The sequence below is a fragment of the Marmota marmota genome, unplaced genomic scaffold, assembly GCF_001458135.2.
Source record: "Marmota marmota marmota unplaced genomic scaffold, marMar, whole genome shotgun sequence".
Taxonomy (NCBI): Eukaryota; Metazoa; Chordata; class Mammalia; order Rodentia; family Sciuridae; genus Marmota; species Marmota marmota.
Window position 1 is genome coordinate 10,375,489 of NW_025999853.1, and position 21,415 is coordinate 10,396,903.

Here is a 21,415-nt window from a genome sequence, read left to right on the forward strand (position 1 = left end):
GGGAGGGGAGGGGAGGGGGGATAGTAGAGGATAGGAAACGCAGCAGAATACAACAGACACTAGTATGGCAGTATTTAAAAAGTAGATGTGTAACCGATGTGAATCTGCAATATGTATACGGGGTAAAAATGGGAGTTCATAATCTGCTTGAATCAAATGTATGAAATATGATATGTCAAGAGCTTTGTAATGTTTTGAACAACTAATAATAAATAAATAAATAAATAAAATTCATTTTGATATAGAAAAAAAAGAATGGCTCTTACTATTTCATAAACTAAGAGCTGCTTTTATTGAGCATTTATTATATTCCATGTTCTATTCTAAAAGATCTACCTAGATTATGTAACTTACCTTTTACAGTATCTCTATGAGTTGTTATTATATTACTCTTTTTAGAGATGGGGGAACCTAGGTTCGGAGAAATTAAGCAATCAAAACCATATCTATCTGACTCCATAGCTTGTGTACTTAACTGTCTTTTGTTTCTTTAAGTGTTAGCAATTAAAGCTATTACAGTTTTATGTGTTTGAAAATTTTAGTTATGTGAAGTAGCTCCTTCTGTTTATGAAAAAACACAGATACATTAGGTATTCATTGATTTTATTCAATTACAAATAATTTTTAGGCGTAAATTTTGGAATTTTTCAGCTCATGCCTTATCTGGTACTGGATATTCTGCGAGATTATCCGGGAGTTCCTGGACTTTTTGTGGCCTGTGCTTACAGTGGAACACTGAGGTATGAACTATGACCCTGTGAGCATGTTATTTCCTATAGGCATCTTTCTTTTCTTGTCGGTTACTTTGGGTGAAAAAGCTGCATTCTAGACATGACACAGATGACCCCAAACAGGCAAACTTCTCCATGTATCCTCTCTTGTTGGTCTGACTCTCTTATCTCTGTGGAGTAGCACCCTTTGTCATCAGACCCCACTTTCAACCTGGCTTCTGATCTCTAATATACCATAGCATATCCTATAGGGTCACAGAAATGATCACTTGAAGGTTCCTTTCACTGATCATCAAATATGGGTGCCTCTAGTCATGTTTAAAACATGCATGTGGCTGAAGCATAGTCAACTGACAAATTAGAATTAGATTTCTTAATTGAATAATATTCACTGTATATATAGTCTTGTGTTTTATTATTGAACTTACTAATTGCACTTTCTTCTTATGTTTGCTCCAGGGGATTGTTATCATCAACATGTACAGTATATGTTAATAAATTGATAAGATTGATATTTAGGGCATATATTACTAAGGATTGAGAACAGTCTTTTCTATGTACAAAAATATATTTTAATATCGTTATAAGATAAAACTGAGTAATATATGTAGATTCTTTTTATAGAAAGAGGGTTAACTGGAAAATAGAGGAAACATTAACTTATCCTTTCTCTTTTACTATTTAGCCTGTGGTTGTTGTTTGAATCATTCTTGGATGATAACAGCTTCCAGATAGAGGATGCTGTGATCACTGAAGATAACTTGGCAATCTGGTTACATTTTAGAAGTGTCAACTTGCTTCCTTCTTTTTTATTCCCACCAAAAGTATTTTTCAAAATTAAAATATTATGACTTAAAATGTTTTTTTCCCCTTTCAGCACAGTGTCTTCCAGCATTAATGCCTTAGCAGCTGTAACTGTGGAAGATCTGATCAAGCCTCGCTTCCAGTCACTCTCAGAAAGGTCTCTGTCTTGGATTTCCCAAGGAATGAGTAAGTTTTTATATTCACAATTCCATTTTAGCTCGGAGATGACTTTTTTGAGGTACTAGAAATTCTTTTCCTCTGAAAAAATATAGTACCTCTGAGTGTGTGTGTGTGTGTGTGTGTATTTCCTATGGCTTAATGCAGACATGACCGTATTTGTAACCAAGATTTGGGAGATACTTCAAAGGCTTAATTGTTGGTGGATCATTCAGAACAATTCCCAGGGATCTATTTGGCTGTCCTTGATGATGATTAATAACAAATCAGCTTGCTAACATATGTCAGATTTTCATTCTTTTTTTTCATTCATTTTTAATGGTTTTATGAACTCATTATGTTGGTAATAAACTTTAAGGACATCATAAACAGGAACAGGACAGATAATTTGAATGTTTTTCCAATAATTTTGACCATAATGGTGACTGTTCATAACCTATCAAATGGAGAAGAGTCAAGCTAAACATATTGGAAATACTATTTATATCAGGACTGAGAGGCACTGAAAAATCATTGCAATAGAAACTCTTTTCAAATAATTAATGTACTTAGCAAAGGAGTGGGTACTAGTATAAATAAGATAGGATAACAAAACATAAGGAATGTATTAATTTTACATGATAAGAAATTTCCCATTCATTTTTTCCCTATATTTTGAATTTCAACATGGGAAATTATATGGTAATTTCAGGTAATTTTTGCTGGATGGATTTTTCAAAATAAAAAATTTGAGGGAATAATAGTTTCCTAGTTCTAAAAGCAACAGATGTACCTGAAGAAAATATGGAAAATACCAAAAATAAAAAAAAAAAAATCCCATGGTCTGCACAGCCTGACACAACTGGTGGTGGCTGGAGAATTTCCATAAAGAAATTTAGATAAAATAAGTTGGTAGAAGAGGAAATATATTTTTCCTGAAGTGACCTTGCTTTGCAAGTTTAACAAGAAAATCTTGGGGATGCTAATGGAGATTATGAGGGCCTAAGATTTCAATCCCCTGGTGTGGATTGCCCCTTCCCAGGAGAAATGAATGCCGAAGGTAGGCAGAGTCCAATTTCTGATGTTTTATGAGTCTCCTCTCCTGCCTGATTGTCTGGATCAGAGATCTGGCAGGCTGAACACAGAGACCTGAGCCTTCCTTTATAGACAAATGTTTATGGAGGATTAAATTAATAACACAATAGTTCTTAGTTTTAAAATCCCTGTAGTTAATTCTAGGGATTCTTTCCTTATGTAATCTACTGATATAACTAATCCTGAGGCACAATAGAAGGGCTTTATTTGTCCTGTTTTTACCCTGCTGACCTTGTAGGAACATACCTCTTTCCTTGTTTTGCTGGACCCAAGGCGTGTGGCCCGTCTTTCCTTAGTCATATTGTTCACTTTGATTCAGAAATGCAGTAGCCTATTCTATTGACAATTCCAATTCTCTGGGTCGAAATTTTACCCTGCCTCTTAAATCATGCATCTAGGTGTGCTGTATGGGGCTCTGTGTATTGGAATGGCTGCTCTGGCGTCACTCATGGGAACTTTGTTACAGGTAAGAGCTGACCCCCAAAGGTTAAAGTCTTAATCACTAAATTCTTTTTTTTTTTTAATGTTCATATGATCATCCTTCTGGACTTTTCTCCAAATATATATCTACACATGGATGTATCAAGGGATAGAGATGACTAAATTATTTAATTAAAAAAATTGAAATTGAACTTTTTATTTTGAGATAACTGCAGATCCACATATAATTGTAATACATAATTCAGAGAGATTGCGTATATCTTTCACTGGGTTTCCCTCAATGGTCACATCTTGCACAAACATCTTGCAATGAGAACTTCTTGATTGGACCACATCACAGCCAGGATGGTGACATTGGTGCAGTGAAGATACAGAACAATTCCATCACCACAAGGACCCCTCCAACAGAGGTCACCTTCACAGCCACACCTACTTCTCTCCTGTCTCACTTCCTCCGTGACCTTTAGTAATCGCCATTCTGTCCTCCAGTGCTATAATTTTGTTAGGTCGAGAATGTTGTATAAATTAAATCATATTGTCTGTATCCTCTGAGGTCTTCCTGGTTCTTGGTCTTAAAAGTGAATGTTGATAGAAACCTGGAAATTTTCATACTATATGATGCGACTTTGGATCTTACAACGTCTATCTCAGCTGTCTTTCTCTGATACCACTTCAGTAGCATGAGGGAGAGTACTGCATCATTGCCACTTGGAGGTAGAAGTCCAGGTTCCCCACTTGGCCCAGTTAGCTCTTCAGGGAGGAGCTCGTTGATACGCTGGTGTGTACGCTCCATAAAGCATACGCATGTGGTGGCATTAAGATTAAAGATAGCCATAGGCACTTAAGTGTCTTGCAGGGTGGATACTATGTGTCACTTAACAGTGTAATACAACCTGTCCCTGGGAGTTTCCAGTCCTGGCTCAGGGACTTCCAGCAGACAAGGCTACCTCAGCACAGATGCAACTCTCCTAAACCTTAGGAAAAAAACTTACCCTTGCAAGAGTAGCTTAAACTCCCTTTGTGAAAGAAACACCCAGTAAATGATCCGGACTGAATACAGATAGAAGAAGGGGGAGATGATCTCCCAGACTCTGAGAATGATCTCTGGATGGACACTCTCCCAATTGGTCTGACCCCTGAGTGTATTTGGCCCATGCCACTGGCTGGCTTTTGCTATATATATATATATATTTTTTTTTCCCTGCTATCTTGTAAGAGCACTGTAAAACCCTTCATCACCTATGTCTTGTCTTTTCATTATTTAAGTCACAAACAAAAGAGATAATGGGGATCAAGATGTGCATTCTTAACATTCTTATTCAATAGACTCCCAATTGAAAAATAGTGTGACATATTTCATTTTATCTACCTAAAAGGTTTTTTTAAAAAAAGGCCCAAACTTCAAATTTAGTATTTATACATGAAAAAGAATTAGACTGTGTAAACAGGAAATGTGTATTATGGTGAATTTCACTACTAGTAATAAAGTCCTCAAAAGAAAAAAAAAAGCACTGTAAGAGAGTACTTAAGACCCATCTTTAAGGCAAATTGAATAGAAGGGGAGAACTCGCCCTTGAAGAAGTGGGTTAACTAGGACTACCCACTGGCAATTAGGATGGAATAACTAAGTGAGCAGGTGAGTACTAACACTCATTTCTATGGGAGAATAGAGAAAGAGTAGCTGGGTACTGTCTCTGATCAAGACATCTGTGAAACCCTGTGGAATGTTCACAGTGAGTGATTTTTATTCTGCTTTCTGGTCTGTTGCTGCCTCCTGTGCATGCCTTTGCTGTGGAAAGTGCCACCAGGCAAAACCTGCCACTGTTGTTACTAAGACCACTCTGGCTCTAGTAAGGGCAGAAAGTCTCCAAAGAGGAGGATGGTATTTATGCCAGGAGGATGTCTTGAAGCTGGAGTTATAACACCAGGGTCCACTCTCCAGCCTCCCCAGGCCCATTGCCCATGGAATGAGACCCATCCAGCCATGTGAAATAAGGACAGAGCAATGTCTTTTGGCAGTAAAATGTTGAAGGGTGCTCCAAGATTGGCTCATCTCCAACAGACCTCATGAATTCTTCCTGATGATACTTAAGCAGACAGGGCCCATCCACCCACCGACCCAGACAGCCGAGCACCATTTTTTCCATCTACTAGAAGGATGACTTCACTGACAACATTGCTGCCTTATACCTGGGAGGGTGGCACAGACCAACCCATCAACCCTGACTACATTGGCACCTGGTAAGGCCTTTACTGGTGTATTTGCCCAGTAGTCTCTTGAGCCTCCTCCACCACTGTTTGCATAGCCTCCAACTCCTAAATAAACAGCTGTTGAGACTGGCAGCCATTTGAGATGGACAAGGCTCAAACTTTGGCTTGGTTGGACCATACCCAAGGTCAAGCATCTTTGATATCACCCATAGCACACACAGTATCTCCAGAGCTTATTGCTTGGTTTCAAGTCCTCTTAATCCTCCTGACTCACTCCCACATGCCATTGCTTTGTAATGAAGCAGTTCCAAGCCTGTTACTACTAGGTCTGTTCAACTCCTTCTATATCCTCATGTGGCCATTTTTCCAAGCCCCAGTGTGCCCACTGCCTTTTCCAGTTCCATGCAGTCTGATGTTTCACATCTAATTGTGCCTTCCCAGACTATTCATTGATCACTTGGAATTGAAGTTATCGTCATCTTCCGCCATGGGTCATTTTGGTCACCTACCAGGGGCCAACCTTTCAGCTTGCTGGATATGACTTCACTGACCTTCTGCCACTCATGCACACCCTGAAACTACTTTTGAACCACAAACTTCCCTCACCATTGGCGAGTCTGCCCTAAGTCTACAGCTGAACCCCCCCTCTCCTTATCTTAATGTTCAGTTAGACACTGAACCTATTCTATGCCCTCTGCTGATAATGCAGTTTGGTTCCTACCAGATTATTCTGAGGATGCCACTGACTCCTCCTCAATGTGCTAACAGCAGATATGTTTGAGACTTGAATGGCCATGGAGTATACTTTCAAGTTTAGGTACTTTCTAAGTTATTGACCTCTTCAGGGTCAGGAGGTGGAATGTAGTACACTATGAGACTTATCGTGGCTTAATAACAACCATAAGCCCACTCAAGTGTCTTGCAGGATTAATACTGTGTGTCAATTAGCACTATGATGCACCCTGGCCTGGGGATTTCCAAGAAACAAAATCCCCTCAGCAAATACAACTTTTATAAACCTTAGAACAAAGGTTACCGTTGCAAGAATAGCTTCAACTTCCTCTGTGAAAGAAATACCTAGTAACTATACTGAATGCATTTTGTATAAGAAAGAGAGAAGAACCCCCCAGATTCTAAAAATGGTCTCAGGATAGAGAACCTCTAGGTCAATTAATCATCTGACCCTCTAAATATTTCTGTCCCATAATACCAACCTGCTCCCACTACCTAACTTGTAAGAATGCAGCTGGAATGAACGCCTTGAGGTGGTTTCTAAGACTCATCTTTTTTTTTTTTCTTTTTTTTGGTGGGAGGAAGGGTACCAGGGATTGAGCTCAGGGGCACTTGACCACTGAGCAATACCACCAGCCCTATTTTGTATTTTATTTAGAGACAGGGTCTCACTGAGTTAGCATCTCGCATTGCTGAGGCTAGCTTTGAACTTGCAATCCTCCTGTCTCAGCCTCCCGAACCTCATCTTTAATGTATAATGCAGTCAACCTCGGGGAAGCTGGTGAACTAGGACCTTCCAACACCCCAAAACATGATAGGAACTTGTGTCCACTGAAACCATGAGGGAGGTGGCTTTGTTCCTGCTGACCCTGGTGAAAGTCCTGATTCTCCACTAGGCTTTCTGTGACATTATTTAACATAGGAGCACCCTGTTATAGGCAACCTACTTGGATTTTACTGGTATGGTTGTGGGTGGGGTGACAGTTTATTCTGTGGTGTTTGGATGGATAGCAGCCCTGTTGTCTAATTTTTCTTTTTCTAGGTGATTCCTTTTCTTGTCTTGTGTTTACAGAGGGCAGGATTTTATTTTGTTGGAGTTTTTTTTTTTTTTTCCTGTACCTAGAGCTCTTTCTGGGTTGGCTGATTTCCTTAGCCCTAAGACTGGGTATATAAAGCAAAAAGAAAACCCAGAGAACTCACCAGGTTGCTTGTCAGGCCCTGAGGTAGCCTGTCTGCCTTTCCTCACCCTTCAGATTCCTTTCATGTTCTTCTTCTTATGTTCAGTTTATGTGTAATGTCCAGGATTTTTAGCTTTATTAGCAAGTGGAATAGAAAAGAATATGTCCACTCTATCTTCTTGGAAGTGAAAAAACCTATATTCGTTTTTGTTGTTGTTGTTGTTGTTTTGTTTTAACCTAAGGGTCCCTCTCCTCCTGCAGCATTTGTTACCTTTATTTTTTGCAGGGAGGGGGTACCGGGGATTAAACTCAGGAACACTCAACCACTGAGCCACATCCCCAGCCCTATTTTATATTTTATTTAGAGACAGAGCTCACTGAGTTGCTTAGCACCTTGCTTTTGATGAGGATGGCTTTGAACTCAAAATCCTCCTGCCTCAGCTTCTGGAGCTACTAGGATTATAGGCATACACCACTGTGTCCAACCTTGAATTATTTTGGGTTGTAAAGTTCCCTCCTGCTTCTGGGGAGTTGTTGGGATGGAGAAGATAGCTGATCTTTGGAATTTTTTTTTGTGTGTGTGTGTGTGTGTGTGTGTGAACTTGGTGTGTACTTTGCCATCTTTAGCACATGTGCCCCAGCACTGGTCCCCTGCTCTGCCTAGAGCAACCTTCCTTTCTATCTCAACTGCTTAAGTTTTATTTATCCTTCAACTTAAACGTTATTTATTCAAACATACCTTTTCTGTTACCCAGCTAAGTTTTGAGTTTGCTTATGCTAAATGTGACCAGAGTGCTAGCAATTCCTTTATCATCTCCATTATCATGCTTTATTGCAGGTATGTGTTTGACATTTGTTTTACTAAGTGGTCTGTAATTTCATGATAGGGAGGATTATATCATTGTTATTCACCATTATATGGGACATCTGGTGCCTACTGCAGTGCCCAGGAAAAAGTAGGCAGTTAGCAAATTCAGCTTGAATGTACCTGTTTAGCTATTGGCACATAAATACCCACTTCTCTGATCACCTTGGGTACTTTTTGACTCTATGGGCTCCTCCTCTGGGACTTTTGCACCTCTTAATGATCTAGAAACAAAGGTTAATGCTGAGCAAAGTTGGAGCCCTCCAGAATCTTGCTTCAATCCTCAGGCTTGGGTCTGTTCTGATTGGTTGCTGCTTTGAGCATACAAGTTGTCAAAATAGTTTAATCTTGTCCCTTATTATATGAGAAAATGAATTGGTACAGAAGTTCCAGGCCTATCAGCACACCTAACCATAATGAAATAAACTGATTCTGAGTGTGCTTTTCTCCAGCATTACTGCTGTTAGCTCTTATTGCATTGCCCATTTTTTTCCAGTACTTTTGGCTCTGTCCTGATTGTATGCAATGAGATGTTGTGGCAGAACCATTATAACCCCAAGCCAGTTCTTCCTGAATTCATTGCAAACCACCATCTTATTCCTCTATCAGATTCTTATTTAAATATCTGCCTTTATCCTGTCATAAGTGGCTTCGTGGGTTGTGTGCAAAAGATGCAAAGATCTTTTGCATCTTCAGCGGAGTCTGTCTCACAGTCTAATGGATTCTGCTGTGAACCCACTCCTGATTGCTTCCTTGAGTCCATATCCCCTCAAACACCACTTCTCTCTCATCAGTTCCCACCCTTCTTTCTCTATCTCACAAGACAGTCTTTAAAATTTGCTTTAATCAAATACTACAGTCCATAACTTTTTAGCATTTCCTTGACTTGGTATTTTCTCTCTTAGATTTAGTCTTTTTTTTTTTTTTTAAATTCTCCTTTCCTGTAGACAAACCAAAATGTCCTCAGTTCTTCTTTTTATGCTCTTGTCTATTCTTTATTTCTAATTAATATGTAAAGTTGTACATACTTATGGGGTTTCAACACATGTACACATTATGTGATGTTCAAATGAGGGTAAATATATTTATCCTTTCAAGTATTTACCATTTCTTCTAAGCTTTTTGGAAATATACAGTCCATTGTCATATCATTATCGATGGTCATTCTTTTTCTGTGCCACAGGATGCCAGAACTTATTTTTCCTATAAAACTCTAATTTGGTGCTTACTGACCAACCTTTCCTTATCCTCCCCTCCCCCCTACTCAGAAACACTATTGGGGACATGCATGTCTTGGAAGCTTCAGTTATTTGCATGTCTTCATGCTTCACATTGTCAATCTTTTTCACTCTCGTGGTTTTAGCATCTCTACATCAAAGGAAATGTTAGTTATCCAAGTAGATTTTAAATATATTTCTGCCTCATTTGGTTCATCTTTGTTTTAATCATATTTTTCATTCTAGTCCCATCCCTAGGGAACCGGATGAGGAATGGCACATGAGTTTCCTCCCCATCACTGCTCAACAGCAGTGCTTATCCACAGTCTTGCTTTGAGGAGTATTTTGAGACTATCAGAGCAAAGCGAGCGCTGCCCGCCATCAGAACATCGTGTTCTGATGAAGCCAGTTACGACAGGATGATCTGTGACGTGGGCATCCATTCGAGGGCTCCCACTGTCTCGTGACTCTGTCTTCTTGCTTTTTGATGACTTTTTGGAGGATGCCTGAAGGAAAAGGTGGACAACTGAATTGAGAAGCAGAAGTTTCCAAGTCCCAGTGACCTTTTGCCAATGACAAGGCTGCCGTGAATCCGATTCTGATTTTCAGGAGGGGTTGAATACTTCAGATCCTCATCGTGATGAAATTACTTTGAAACATTTTTGTTTGGATTTGAAGCTGCTAATTGCTAACTTTATATTATTTTTGTAGGCAGCGCTCAGCATATTTGGCATGGTTGGTGGACCACTGTTGGGCTTGTTTTCTTTGGGCATTTTGGTTCCCTTTGCCAACTCAATTGTAAGTATAAAAAAATGAATATGTGAAAAGTTTACTTTTCCAATGAAAGAGGCAGTTTTACATCCCATTCTAACCGACCCCCATTATAAATATATGGTTGCTTTGAGATCTGTCATTTGTTACTTGTCTTGGTGACTGAAATTGCTCACTTGACTTTGATGCTTTGATGGAGGGTAGTGAAAGGCTATGCATTGGGACCTTGTGTGTATAAAGCTGAATGGAAACTTCAAGAATCATACAGTGAAAATTTAAGTATCCATGATGTAGCTAAAGGAGAAACAGTTTTCATGCATTTATATTCTTGCCCTTCTTAAGAATTAATGGCTAGTATTTAAGGAAGGAAATCAGTAGGCTTAGACATGAGAGTTTTAAGAACAATAAAACCGAGGATATCTGTGAGTAGCCATAATACAGGAAAGAGAAGTAATAAGATTTTCACCACTTTTACCATGAAGATTATACACCTGATATTTATAACTCTACCATCAAAACATGGTGTCTAGCTCATAAGCAGTGATTATAATTAAGAATATTTATCCAGAAAGAGGTAATATCTCTGTTATCCTACATAGTCATATCTGGGGTTAGAAAATCTAAATTTTATTTGGAATAAATAAAATACACATTATTTCTCTTAAAGCTACTTCTCTGAAAGGAGAAAGTTCACTGGTTCAGTTCTGCTATATAATGAAGTTCAAGAAAAAATAAGAATGTATGTGTAGTTATTGCAGATATTTATAGAGTGATTATTGGACTATGACTCAACATACAGAATTATATTTTCCTTATAAGGCATGGGCAATTGGCAGATATTAATAGGGGCTGTTATTAATTTTAATAAAATTCTCAATGAAGTGTCATGAAAAAGCTAGTTTGGTAGAAATTCACACAATTAAAGAGTATTTTGTCTCAGAAAGTTGAAGCTTTATAAGAGTCTTTGCATTATGAAATGAATAATGGTTTGTTGAGTGTCTGAGAAAAAAAAAAAGAAAGATCAGCTTTTGGTTCTTGACATTTGTTGCTACCACAAATGTCCTCCAAAAGAGCTGTAGATGATTAGGTCCTATTTGCCTTTTTGAGGAGGAGGTGGGGAGAATAACATACTATTTTTCTTCTTACCATAGGTTATCCGCCTTCCTTTTTTGGAGAGGCTTTATCCCCCCCCCTCTCTGTCTTCCAGCCCCCTCCCTCATTCAGTGAATATTAATGGGCTGAACACTATCTTGGGAGTAGAGCTCTGGATATTTCTCCCTCATGAGTTTTATAATTTTGTGGATCCTTGATCAAGGGTGTTAGCTATTTATTGCTGTGAACAAAGTGTCTGACAAAAATAACTTAGAGGATGAAAAGTCTATTTTGGCTTACAGTTTCAGGGGTTCAGTCCATGGATGGCTGATTCCATTCCTCTGGGCCCAAGGTGAGGCAAAGCTCCATGGCAGAAATGTGTGGCAGAAGAGCCACTCTGTTCATGGCAGCCAGGAGGCAGAACAGGAAGGGACTGTAGGGCATTTAAACACCCCCAGTGACCTACTTCCTCTAGGTAAGGCCGACCTGCCTAATCACTCATCTAATTCATTCAAACTGGGGTGGACTGATTAGGTTATATTTCTCATAATCTAATTATCTCACCTCTGAATATTTCTGCAGTAACACAGGTGCTTTTAGGGGACACCTTATATCCAAAATATTACATCAAGCCATGTATCCCACTAAAAGTAAGCTAAGTCTGGCCTGTCCACAGATGGCCACCAACTATGCTAACCTCATCTTATTAAAGAAAGATCTGGGCTGGGGATGTGGCTCAAGCGGTAGCGCGCTCGCCTGGCATGCGTGCGGCCCGGGTTCGATCCTCAGCACCACAAATAAACAAAGACGTTGTGTCCGCCGATAACTAAAATATATATATATAAATATATATAACTAAAATATATATATATATAAATTCTCTCTCTCTCTAAAAAAAAAAAAAAGAAAGAAAGACCTTCTGAAAATCCTTGTCCACAACATGGAATCTCCTGATCTGATCAACAACCCTCCCACTCTCCTACCAATACACTGTTCTGTTTCCTACACTGTGATTTCACTTTTATTTTCCCCCTAACTTCAGGTGCTCCTGCCTTTCCTCTCCATGTAGCGCCTAATGCTCAGGCCACCCTCATTGATCATGATTTCTAAATTTCACTACAGAGGGAGGGCCTTTCCAGCTCAGGGTTTACTTTTTCCCTGTCATTTGGAACCAGGGCTGAAATCATTCAAGAGCTAACAGAACCACTGGATTTCTGGTGAAAAGGGGGTACCTGAGTCTTATAACTTCAGAGGGCACAGATGACCAAATTCTCCCCTCTCTGTCTCCATTTACCTTTATAAAGTCTTGGTTTTGTTGAAGGCACTATCACAGTCATTTGTAAAAACTGTTTGCTAGCTTCTCCCTAGTTGTCCTACAGCTCAGTTACAATCATACATGTTGTTAAATGTAAGGATAAACCTGATATGCTTTTTTGCACATGTGGAGTGCCATTTGCTCAGATTAAATGAAATGCTGGTGACAATTACCTTGCAGCCAATTATGTGACTATTTTCATTTTTTGGATATGAGAAAAAGAGAAGGCCAGAGAAGAGTACTGGCCACGGGAATAGTGGAAAAAATGAAAGTATGTGACATTTGAAATGAAAAATGGGTAGGAATTCATGATTGGTTAGAAGTGATGTGGAAAAGGGAAGGGGTTACAGAGTCTACAAAGGTCTGGACTGAGGGACCAGGGGCCAATGGTACCCATGACAAAAGGCAGCAATCCTGCAAGGAAGTCGAGTTTTAGAAAGGGAGCTGGTGAATTGGGCTTTGGATCATGTTGAACTTAACTTCTTAATGTTAATTCCCATTTCAAAGCACTCTGTATTTTTCTTTCAAAAGCATTTTCTTTCTCTAGGGAGCACTTTTGGGCCTCTTGGCTGGATTTGCCATTTCCTTATGGGTTGGAATTGGAGCTCAACTTTATCCTCCACTTCCTGAGAGAACTCTGCCATTACCTCTGGAAATCTATGGCTGCAACAGCACGTACAATAGGACAGATTTGATGACAGCCACTGCAATGCCATTTTCTACAAGTGCTTTTCAAGTACACAACATTGAAAGGTACTAAGTTTTAAAATCTGTCTTTAAAATTTAAATGACAAATAGAGAACTCCAGTTGCTTTTTGTCTAGCCTGTAACACTGTGTTTTTTCTGATTCTGAAATGGGTATAGCCCATGTCGCTTTCTGGCTGTAACATCTTATTCAGCAATCGCAAAAGAAAAATCGGTATTTTCTTAATTTGTACAACAATTTCTGTCTTACCGAAAGATCTAAAGGAGACTTGAATATTTTTCTAATAACTTTATTTTTTTAATTTGGTGCTGAAGGTCAAACCCAGTGCCTCATACATATGAGGCAAGCACTCTACCACTGAGCCACCACCTCAGCCCCAGACTTGAATATTAATTTAAAAATTCTGTTATGGATAAACTCTACCAAACACCAGCTCTATCTGCTTAAAGAATTATCTCTCTTTGAAAAACTTTACAATGAAAAACTCAATTATAAAAAAATATTGTTTATACATCTTTGAAATAGATCCTTTACTGCTGTGGTTTAGATAGTTGCCCCCCAAAAGCTCATGCGCAATAAAGTTTAGAGGTGAAATGATTGGGTTATGAGAGTTTTAACCAATCAGAACATTAATCCTCTGATAGGGATTTAACTGGGTGGTAACTGTAGGCAGGTAGGATGTGGCTGGAGAAGGTGGGTCATTGGAGTGTGCCTTTGGGGTATATATTTTGTCCCTGGTGAGGGAAGAAGTCTTTCTCTGCTTCCTTATAAGATGTCCTGAGCCGCTTTCCTCTGCCACACCCTTCCACCAGGATGTTTTGTCTCACCTCAGACTCAGAGTAATGAAGTTGGCCATCTATGGACTGAGACCTCTGAAACCATGAAACCAAATAAACTTTTCCTCTTCTAATTGTTTTTATCAGGTCTTTTGGTCATAGTGGCAAAAAAGCTGCCTAAAATATCTATTTACTAAAGAAAGATTGTGAATCTTTAACACACTACCAATGAGTTACAGATGTGACCTTCTTGCTGGAGTTTTTAGTTGTGTGTGTATTTTTTTTTTTTTTTTTTTTTGGTACCGGAAATTAAACTAAGAGGCACTAGTGAGCCACATCCTGAGCCCTATTTTGTATTTTACTTGGATACAAGGTCTCACTGAGTTGCTTAGCCCCTTGTGGTTGCTGAGGCTGGCTTTGAACTCGCAATCCTCCTGCCTCAGCCTCCTAAGCCGCTGGGTATGTAGTATATTTTTGAGCCTATGAACACTTAATGAAATAATACACACTGTGTCTTATTTGAATAGACAATAATGTGAGGGCTAGAATTTGTAAAACTACAGGCTTAAAGTGCACAAATCTTGTGGATATGTTTGAGGAATGCAAAAATAAGGCCACTGTCCCCAAAGTGTTGCCACAGTGCCAGTTTGCATAAAATAACAATACTAGAGAATCATTGCTTAAGTGTCTAGATAAGGTGTCTTCTTCTTAAAATGGACCCACTCCTGGAAGAAAGAACTTTGTTGTACAGCCATTATTAGCAAAGCCGTTCTTGTCATGGAGGGAATTCAGCTATGAGAATGCTTGCTAATGGGACTACCAGGGGAGTTCAAGGCAGGGAAGCTCTTCATGTATAGAGAGAAAAGGTATTTCCAGAGTCTGGGGCACATTTGGCTGTCAAAATGAGGTGCTATGTGGACAGAGGCAAAAAACTTGGGAGGGAGTCTGGACAAGGATGAAAGCACTAATGGGAGGGGCTGGAAAAGTCACTAGAGTCAGAAAGGGAGGTGAGACTACGGGAAGCTAAAGAGGACATCCTGAATTTCTCTTAGCATTTTCCCCAATTCTGTAAGTATCTCCTTTAGTTTAAAAGTCTAAGGCAGAATGGTCATTTGGATTACTGAAACCAATAAACCAGCCAAGGCTTAATATGTGACTGGTACTATAATAATCACTTTTATATAGAGGAGGAAAAGTTTATTGGGGGCTCATGGTTTCAAAGGTCTCAATCCACAGATGGTCGACTCTATTGCCCTGGGCCAGAGATGAGGCAGAACATCAGGGGGTAAGGGCCCAGTGAAAGAAAACTACTCAGCTCATGGTGAGGGAAGGAAGCAGAGAAAAAGAGGAGAAAAGGGGTTACAGGGAAGATTGCCCTTCTAGGGCACTCCCCCAGCAACCTGCCTCCTCCAGCCATGCCTACCTGCTTACGGTTACCACCCAGTCAGTCCATTCAAATAGAATGGACTGATTAGGTTACAGCTCTCATAACTGAATCATTTCACCTCTGAACATTCCTGCATTAGCACAGTTCGGGGGGGGGACCTCATATCCAACCATAACCCCACTAGGTTTTACTACTAGTATTACATAAAATCATTGTGCATGCTAGGCAAGTGCTCTGCAACTGAGCTGCATCCCCAGCCCTACATGAAATCCTCAGATATGCTTTTGCTATCTTTTAGGACTCCACTAATGGATAATTGGTATTCTTTATCATATCTGTACTTCAGCACTCTTGGAACTTTGACAACGATAATTGTGGGGATGCTTATCAGTTTATCAACAGGTAATTATCTTAACATTAGTATTCTTGTATTTGCCTGTGTATCAGTTTTTCCTGTATCTGTTTTATAACTGTTAATGTTATTGTGATCTTGCTAACAACTAGTTTAATTATTTCTTCCATTTTACTCATGGGAAATTTGAGAGCCCAGACTTGAAATCAAAAGACTATTTGTGTTTGAATTTTGGATCTTTCACTTAGTAGCTGCATGAACCTAGGCAAGTCACATAACTACCTTGAAACTTAGTTTTCTTATGTGCAAAATGAGGATAATAGTTAACCAGGCTACTTCACAGATTGCTATGAGAGAAAACTAAAGTGTTTGAAGAAAACTATATAGTAGCTACTACAAAGATAAGGATTCTGTACATTATTTTTATAGCAACCCTATGCCAGAATCTTTTCATTGTCCCATACCAGTTCTTTGTAAGCTATAAAAAGGTATAAACATGAAGGAATAATAATTATAATCTTTATTCCTAAGCATAGTATAAAAGCTTCCAAAAAATGTTCATAGACTTTAAAAACTACATATGTTTTTTTTTTTTTTTAAAAATCCAACTGATAATACACAGAGTATAAATTGCTATGGAGCTTTTATCCTGGAAATTTATTTTGTCTTCATTGTGTGAATTCTCTTGGCTTCCCTCCTATGTTGGGTTTGCTGGTGCTTATATCCCACTAGTTCTAATTCTTATTTACTTCCTTAATTGAATAAGCATAATAGAAGAGGTTTTGGAAACTTTGCATGTCTGAAAAAAACCCACTAAATTGAAAATAATGCACCTGTGTTCTGAGAGGACGTCTTAATTTTCTTGTAGGTTACTGGTCTTCTGTGGCTTGCCAGTGCCACACTACTTCTGACCCTTTGCCTGTGACCCATTTTCATAACTATTGACTTGCCCTCAGCCCTCAGCAAGGCCCTTTTAATCTGAAGACCCATGTCCTCCAGTTTGGGGCATTTTCTTGTCTTATTTCTTTTGTAATTTCTTATCATTTTCTGTTTTCTCTTTCTGGAAACTCCTGTTAGTCAAATGTTTGAGATGGACAATTCCTCTTATTTTCTTGTCTTTTCTCTAGAATTTTCTATCCCTGTGTCTTTTAGGTCTACTGTGTGGATTTTTTTTTCAATTAATTTTCCAGTAATTCTCAAAGGTACACTTGTTCCAGTTTTGAGAATAGTCTGTGAGGAATGAGGCAGGCAGGAGGCTATTGCAGTAATCCAGGTGAGACATCACAGTGACTCTGGCTGGGGTAGTAGTTGGAAAGGGATGGACTCCTTAATTCCCCGCATCCCCTTCCACATATACATCCTTAGCACCCAAATTAGGGGAAGCCTGCACTGCCTTCTTTATCAAGGTGTTATAAATACTCTGAAATATTATACTTTGTCCAGATCTGTCTGATGTCTTTGCTTGCTTTATGCTACAAAGCTGCTAATGCTATGCCACTTTTTAAAACATACTATCGACTGTTATTTTTTGACACCTGGATAGCACTGTCTTTCAAACTTCTGTGACATTGTATTAATTATAAAGTTTGTTACTACCTGTTACTCCTCGATTATTTTAAAGTATTCTCTTTCTTTTCCCAAAGTATTGTGCTTTTTCTAAGTAAAAACCACTAGCACAGTAGGTTTATTCCTTACCTCCTTTGATATTTATTATGACATATTTTAAACTTTTCTTACTAATTACCGTTATTCAGACCTGGAATAAATGTATCTCTCTTCTTATACTACTTGACCTTGAACTTTAGTCTACCCTCACTTTTAAAAAAGGAAATGGAATATTAGAGTACTCCCTTTGAATATTCCCTCCCCACCTTAAATACATTGATTCTGTACACAGAATCCCTCCCCACCTTAAATACACTGATAACTGTACACAGGTATGTATTTTATTTTAAAAGCTAATACTTTATCCAGGTGAGCAGACATCCAATAATAAAAAAAAATACCTTCATTAATTTCATAAATGACTTATTCCTACTCAACACCAGCAGTGAGCACCTTGGAAAAACCTGGGAACATATAATTCTAAAATTCCTTAGGAAATATATTTTAAAACATACTGTTCATCAGTTAAATGTGGACAAATATTTTTGTAAATAGCCCACGAACCCTGAAGGCAGTGATTGTCTTACTCATCTCTGTCTCTGCAGCAGCTAGTAGAATCTTATCACATAGTAGGTACTCAGTAATGTTGAATGGATGAATTTAAAGCTCATCTTATCTCCAAAAATACATATTCTCATAATTTAAAGTCTAGTACTTATACAAAAGTGGTGGTTCACACACTTTAAAGGGCATAAAAATTATCTTGGAAACTTGGCAGAAATCAGGATTCAGTGGCCCTGGCAACAGGGGTTCTAATTTGGTCAGTCCAGACTGGAGTCTGGAAATCTGCATACTAAGCACATCTCCTAGATGATTTGGATAGAGATTATTTGAGAACCATAGACAGTTTTTAAATGCATCCTCTTGAGCCATAAATAAAATACCAAATAAAGAATTATTTTTCATGAAGCAAAACCTTAGGGAAGAAGATTTAAATCAAACATCAGTAATTATATCAATTTTCAGTTAATTTTTCAACAGTTCATAATTTCCTGATTTCTTTTTTTTAAAAAAAAATTTTTGTAGTTGTCAGTGGACTTTTATTTATTGATACTTGCTGCTGAGAATCGAATGCAGTGCCTCACACATGCTAGGCAAGCGCTCTGCCACTGAGCCACAACCCCAGCCTGTTCCTGCATTTCTTCTCACACATCAGTATTTGTAGCCATAAAATTGGGGAAAGGCAGCTCTGCTAGCTCAAGCAGAGACAGATGGTTTGATATTTTATTGGTGGATCATGAAGGATACTTGTAAGCCAGTTTTCCTGTCAGAATAGGAGCAGATGACTTTCTTGTTGAGCACTAGCTGAAGCAGTTGCCTTAATTTTAAGAGCTAGTTATAATTTTTTTCTCTCTCCCTCTTTCCCTCCCTCTCTCTTACCCTCTTACCTTACAAGGCTCGTATTTATCATAGTGAGAGACTGAAGGGGAATGGTGGGCTGAATCTTCAGCATGGTTTGAAAGTTTCTTTTTCTCTTCATGTTTTTTATGAGTCCACAGAGTTGAATGTATATAAATTAAATGCCTGTATGATGGGATGTCAACATGTAGTTATAGGTATCATTTTAGCAATGTAATCATATTTTTTGTTTTCCCTCCAGGGGGAAGAAAACAGAACTTAGACCCCAGATTCTTACTAACCAAACAGGACTTTTTATCCAATTTTGATATTTTTAAAAAAGTAAGTTGATTTTCATTTACCTTAAATTAGAAAACTGGGCTTTATCCCCTGAACAGAACACTAGTTCTCAGCTTTTTTTTTTTTTTTAACAGAAATGGACAGGGAAGGTATTTATCTTATCCTCTGACAATTCTGTGTGTCTGTGTCATTGTATCATCTGCTGGTTTATATCTGTTGTACATCTCTCCCTCAGTAGATTACAAAGCTGGTTTACAGAAATAGAAACCGTAGTAACAATGATTTGTCATTGAACAAATGAAGTTTCTTGTTTTCCTAATCACCATGTTAACATTTTCTTTTAGAAGCAGCATGATATAAGCTATAAATCTCATCCAGTGGAGGATCTTGGAACTGATAATCCTGCCTTCAACCATATTGAATTGAATTTCACAGATCAGAGGGGCAAGGTCAATGGGACTCGCTTGTGAAACACCTCCAAAGCAAGATGATTTTAAATGATGCCTCGATTCTATGTTTTCTAGGATATTTAGATCAGATTTAGATCTATCTGTCTTTCTTTTGTCTGTCATGTTATGGGGCAATATATTTTTTGTTAAAGAGAAGTCCTAACTTTCTTCTCGTTCCATACTGATTCATTGATGCTACTCTGGAGTCAAGAGTTTCAGCATCAGCATTTCTCACTTTTATTTCAATGAAGATACGGTTGTGAAAGTTATGACTACATATAGGCTGGAAGGCTAATACACACATGTACCTGTGATACTTGTTGGCCAAAGGCATGTTTTTGGGGCATTATTGGGCAATATTTTCCGTGCCTTTAGTGCTAGCATGTAAGCTTTGTATTCACCAAAGTCGTAATTAATATTGAAAAGAACTATTCTCTCTTCTACCACTCTATTTGTAGAGAGCAATGAAGTGATAAATCTGTCTTGTCTAAATCTTTGCTTTTTATCCTGGTTCAGCCCAGAGCTCATAGTAGCTTTGGAACTGATTTTGGCTCAGGAAGGTGATCAAGAAGTGACCTGTCTGGGACAGAACAGGGACCCAGTGATCAAGGTCTTCTTGCATCTATTCTTGTGCCTTTGGGTTTCTTTCTGAGATTCTTGGCCATTGGCTACTTCTCTCTATTGCTTTTCTTAAACTATAGCTCTTGGATTCTGAACCTCTGACTGTGATTTTGTTGGTGGCGTCACTGGTGCCTGCCTTCCTGGATTCCTGTTGGGTCTATTGCCCTGGGCTTGGATTATCTTGAGACACCTAACATGAATTATGACACCCCAGCCCGCAGTTCAAAAAGTCCTAGCCTGTAAATTATAAACTCCCATGAGCCTGGTACTGACTAAAGTACATTTGACATAGGTACTTTGGGATTTGATAATCTGAGAATGTTATATTTTTAAAAATGATTAAATTATGTGGAGTTAGATAATTACACTTCAGTCTATTAAGTTTTGAATTTTTGACTATCAACTAATTTGCAGTCAATTAAATTGATCGAAGGCACATATGCTTAGAAATCTCAAAATTCTAGTATATAGTTAAAAAGCTAAATTATAGATAACTATGACTATATTTCTAAGCTACGAATCTCATCCATCCAGTTCTAGACTTACTAAATATGTCGTTTGCTTTATGTTTTAAAATTTCAAGTAGAGGTCTTAAAGTTGCTTAGCTGTTTATTTTGCTATGTCTGGTTACATGATTTCATCAATAACTTATTTTTTCTACATTACCCATATCAGATACTGTTTAAAAGTTTAATTTTTTTTCAATTTTTTTTACAAAAAATGAGAGAAATATTTAGATACATACAAATGTTTTTTTTTTTTTAATTTTTTATTGTGGGTTGTTCAAAACATTACAAATTTCTTGACATATCATATTCGACACTTTGATTCAAGTGGGTTATGAACTCCCACCTTCACCCCATACACAGATTGCAGAATCACATCAGTTACACATCCATTGATTTACAAATTGCCATACTAGTGTCTGTTGTGCTCCGCTGCCTTTCCCATCCTCCCCCCTCCCCCCTCCCAATGTTTTTTAATTCAATAATTTCATGATTATTTTCTGATCTATCTTGTTTAGGAAGCCATGCCCTGTAAATTTAGGGTTGCTAGCTGACATTGAAATATGTGTAAAATAGGAAGTAGCATTTATCTAAAGCAAAAGAGGTTCATATCACATTTAAATTAACTATACATTCATAAATCTCTTATGTATTTAGATACTCTTTTTTAATTCCTATATTTGAAAGCTAACTTCAAGCTTTGTGAA

General features: G+C 38.2%; 1 protein-coding gene across 1 annotated transcript in view; it reads left to right on the top strand.

Annotated features, from left to right (window-relative positions):
• The window catches only part of Slc5a8 (solute carrier family 5 member 8), a 45,653-nt gene extending 25,084 nt beyond the window's left edge, over positions 1-20,569 (top strand). Inside the window, exons 8-15 of the mRNA XM_015482872.2 lie at positions 652-740; positions 1,609-1,721; positions 3,185-3,252; positions 10,142-10,228; positions 13,156-13,361; positions 15,776-15,879; positions 19,095-19,174; positions 19,477-20,569. Of these exons, the coding sequence (XP_015338358.1) occupies positions 652-740; positions 1,609-1,721; positions 3,185-3,252; positions 10,142-10,228; positions 13,156-13,361; positions 15,776-15,879; positions 19,095-19,174; positions 19,477-19,602 (873 nt within the window). The 3' untranslated portion in view covers positions 19,603-20,569. The remainder of the gene's footprint in view (positions 1-651; positions 741-1,608; positions 1,722-3,184; positions 3,253-10,141; positions 10,229-13,155; positions 13,362-15,775; positions 15,880-19,094; positions 19,175-19,476) is intronic.
• Positions 20,570-21,415: the final 846 nt, after the last annotated feature.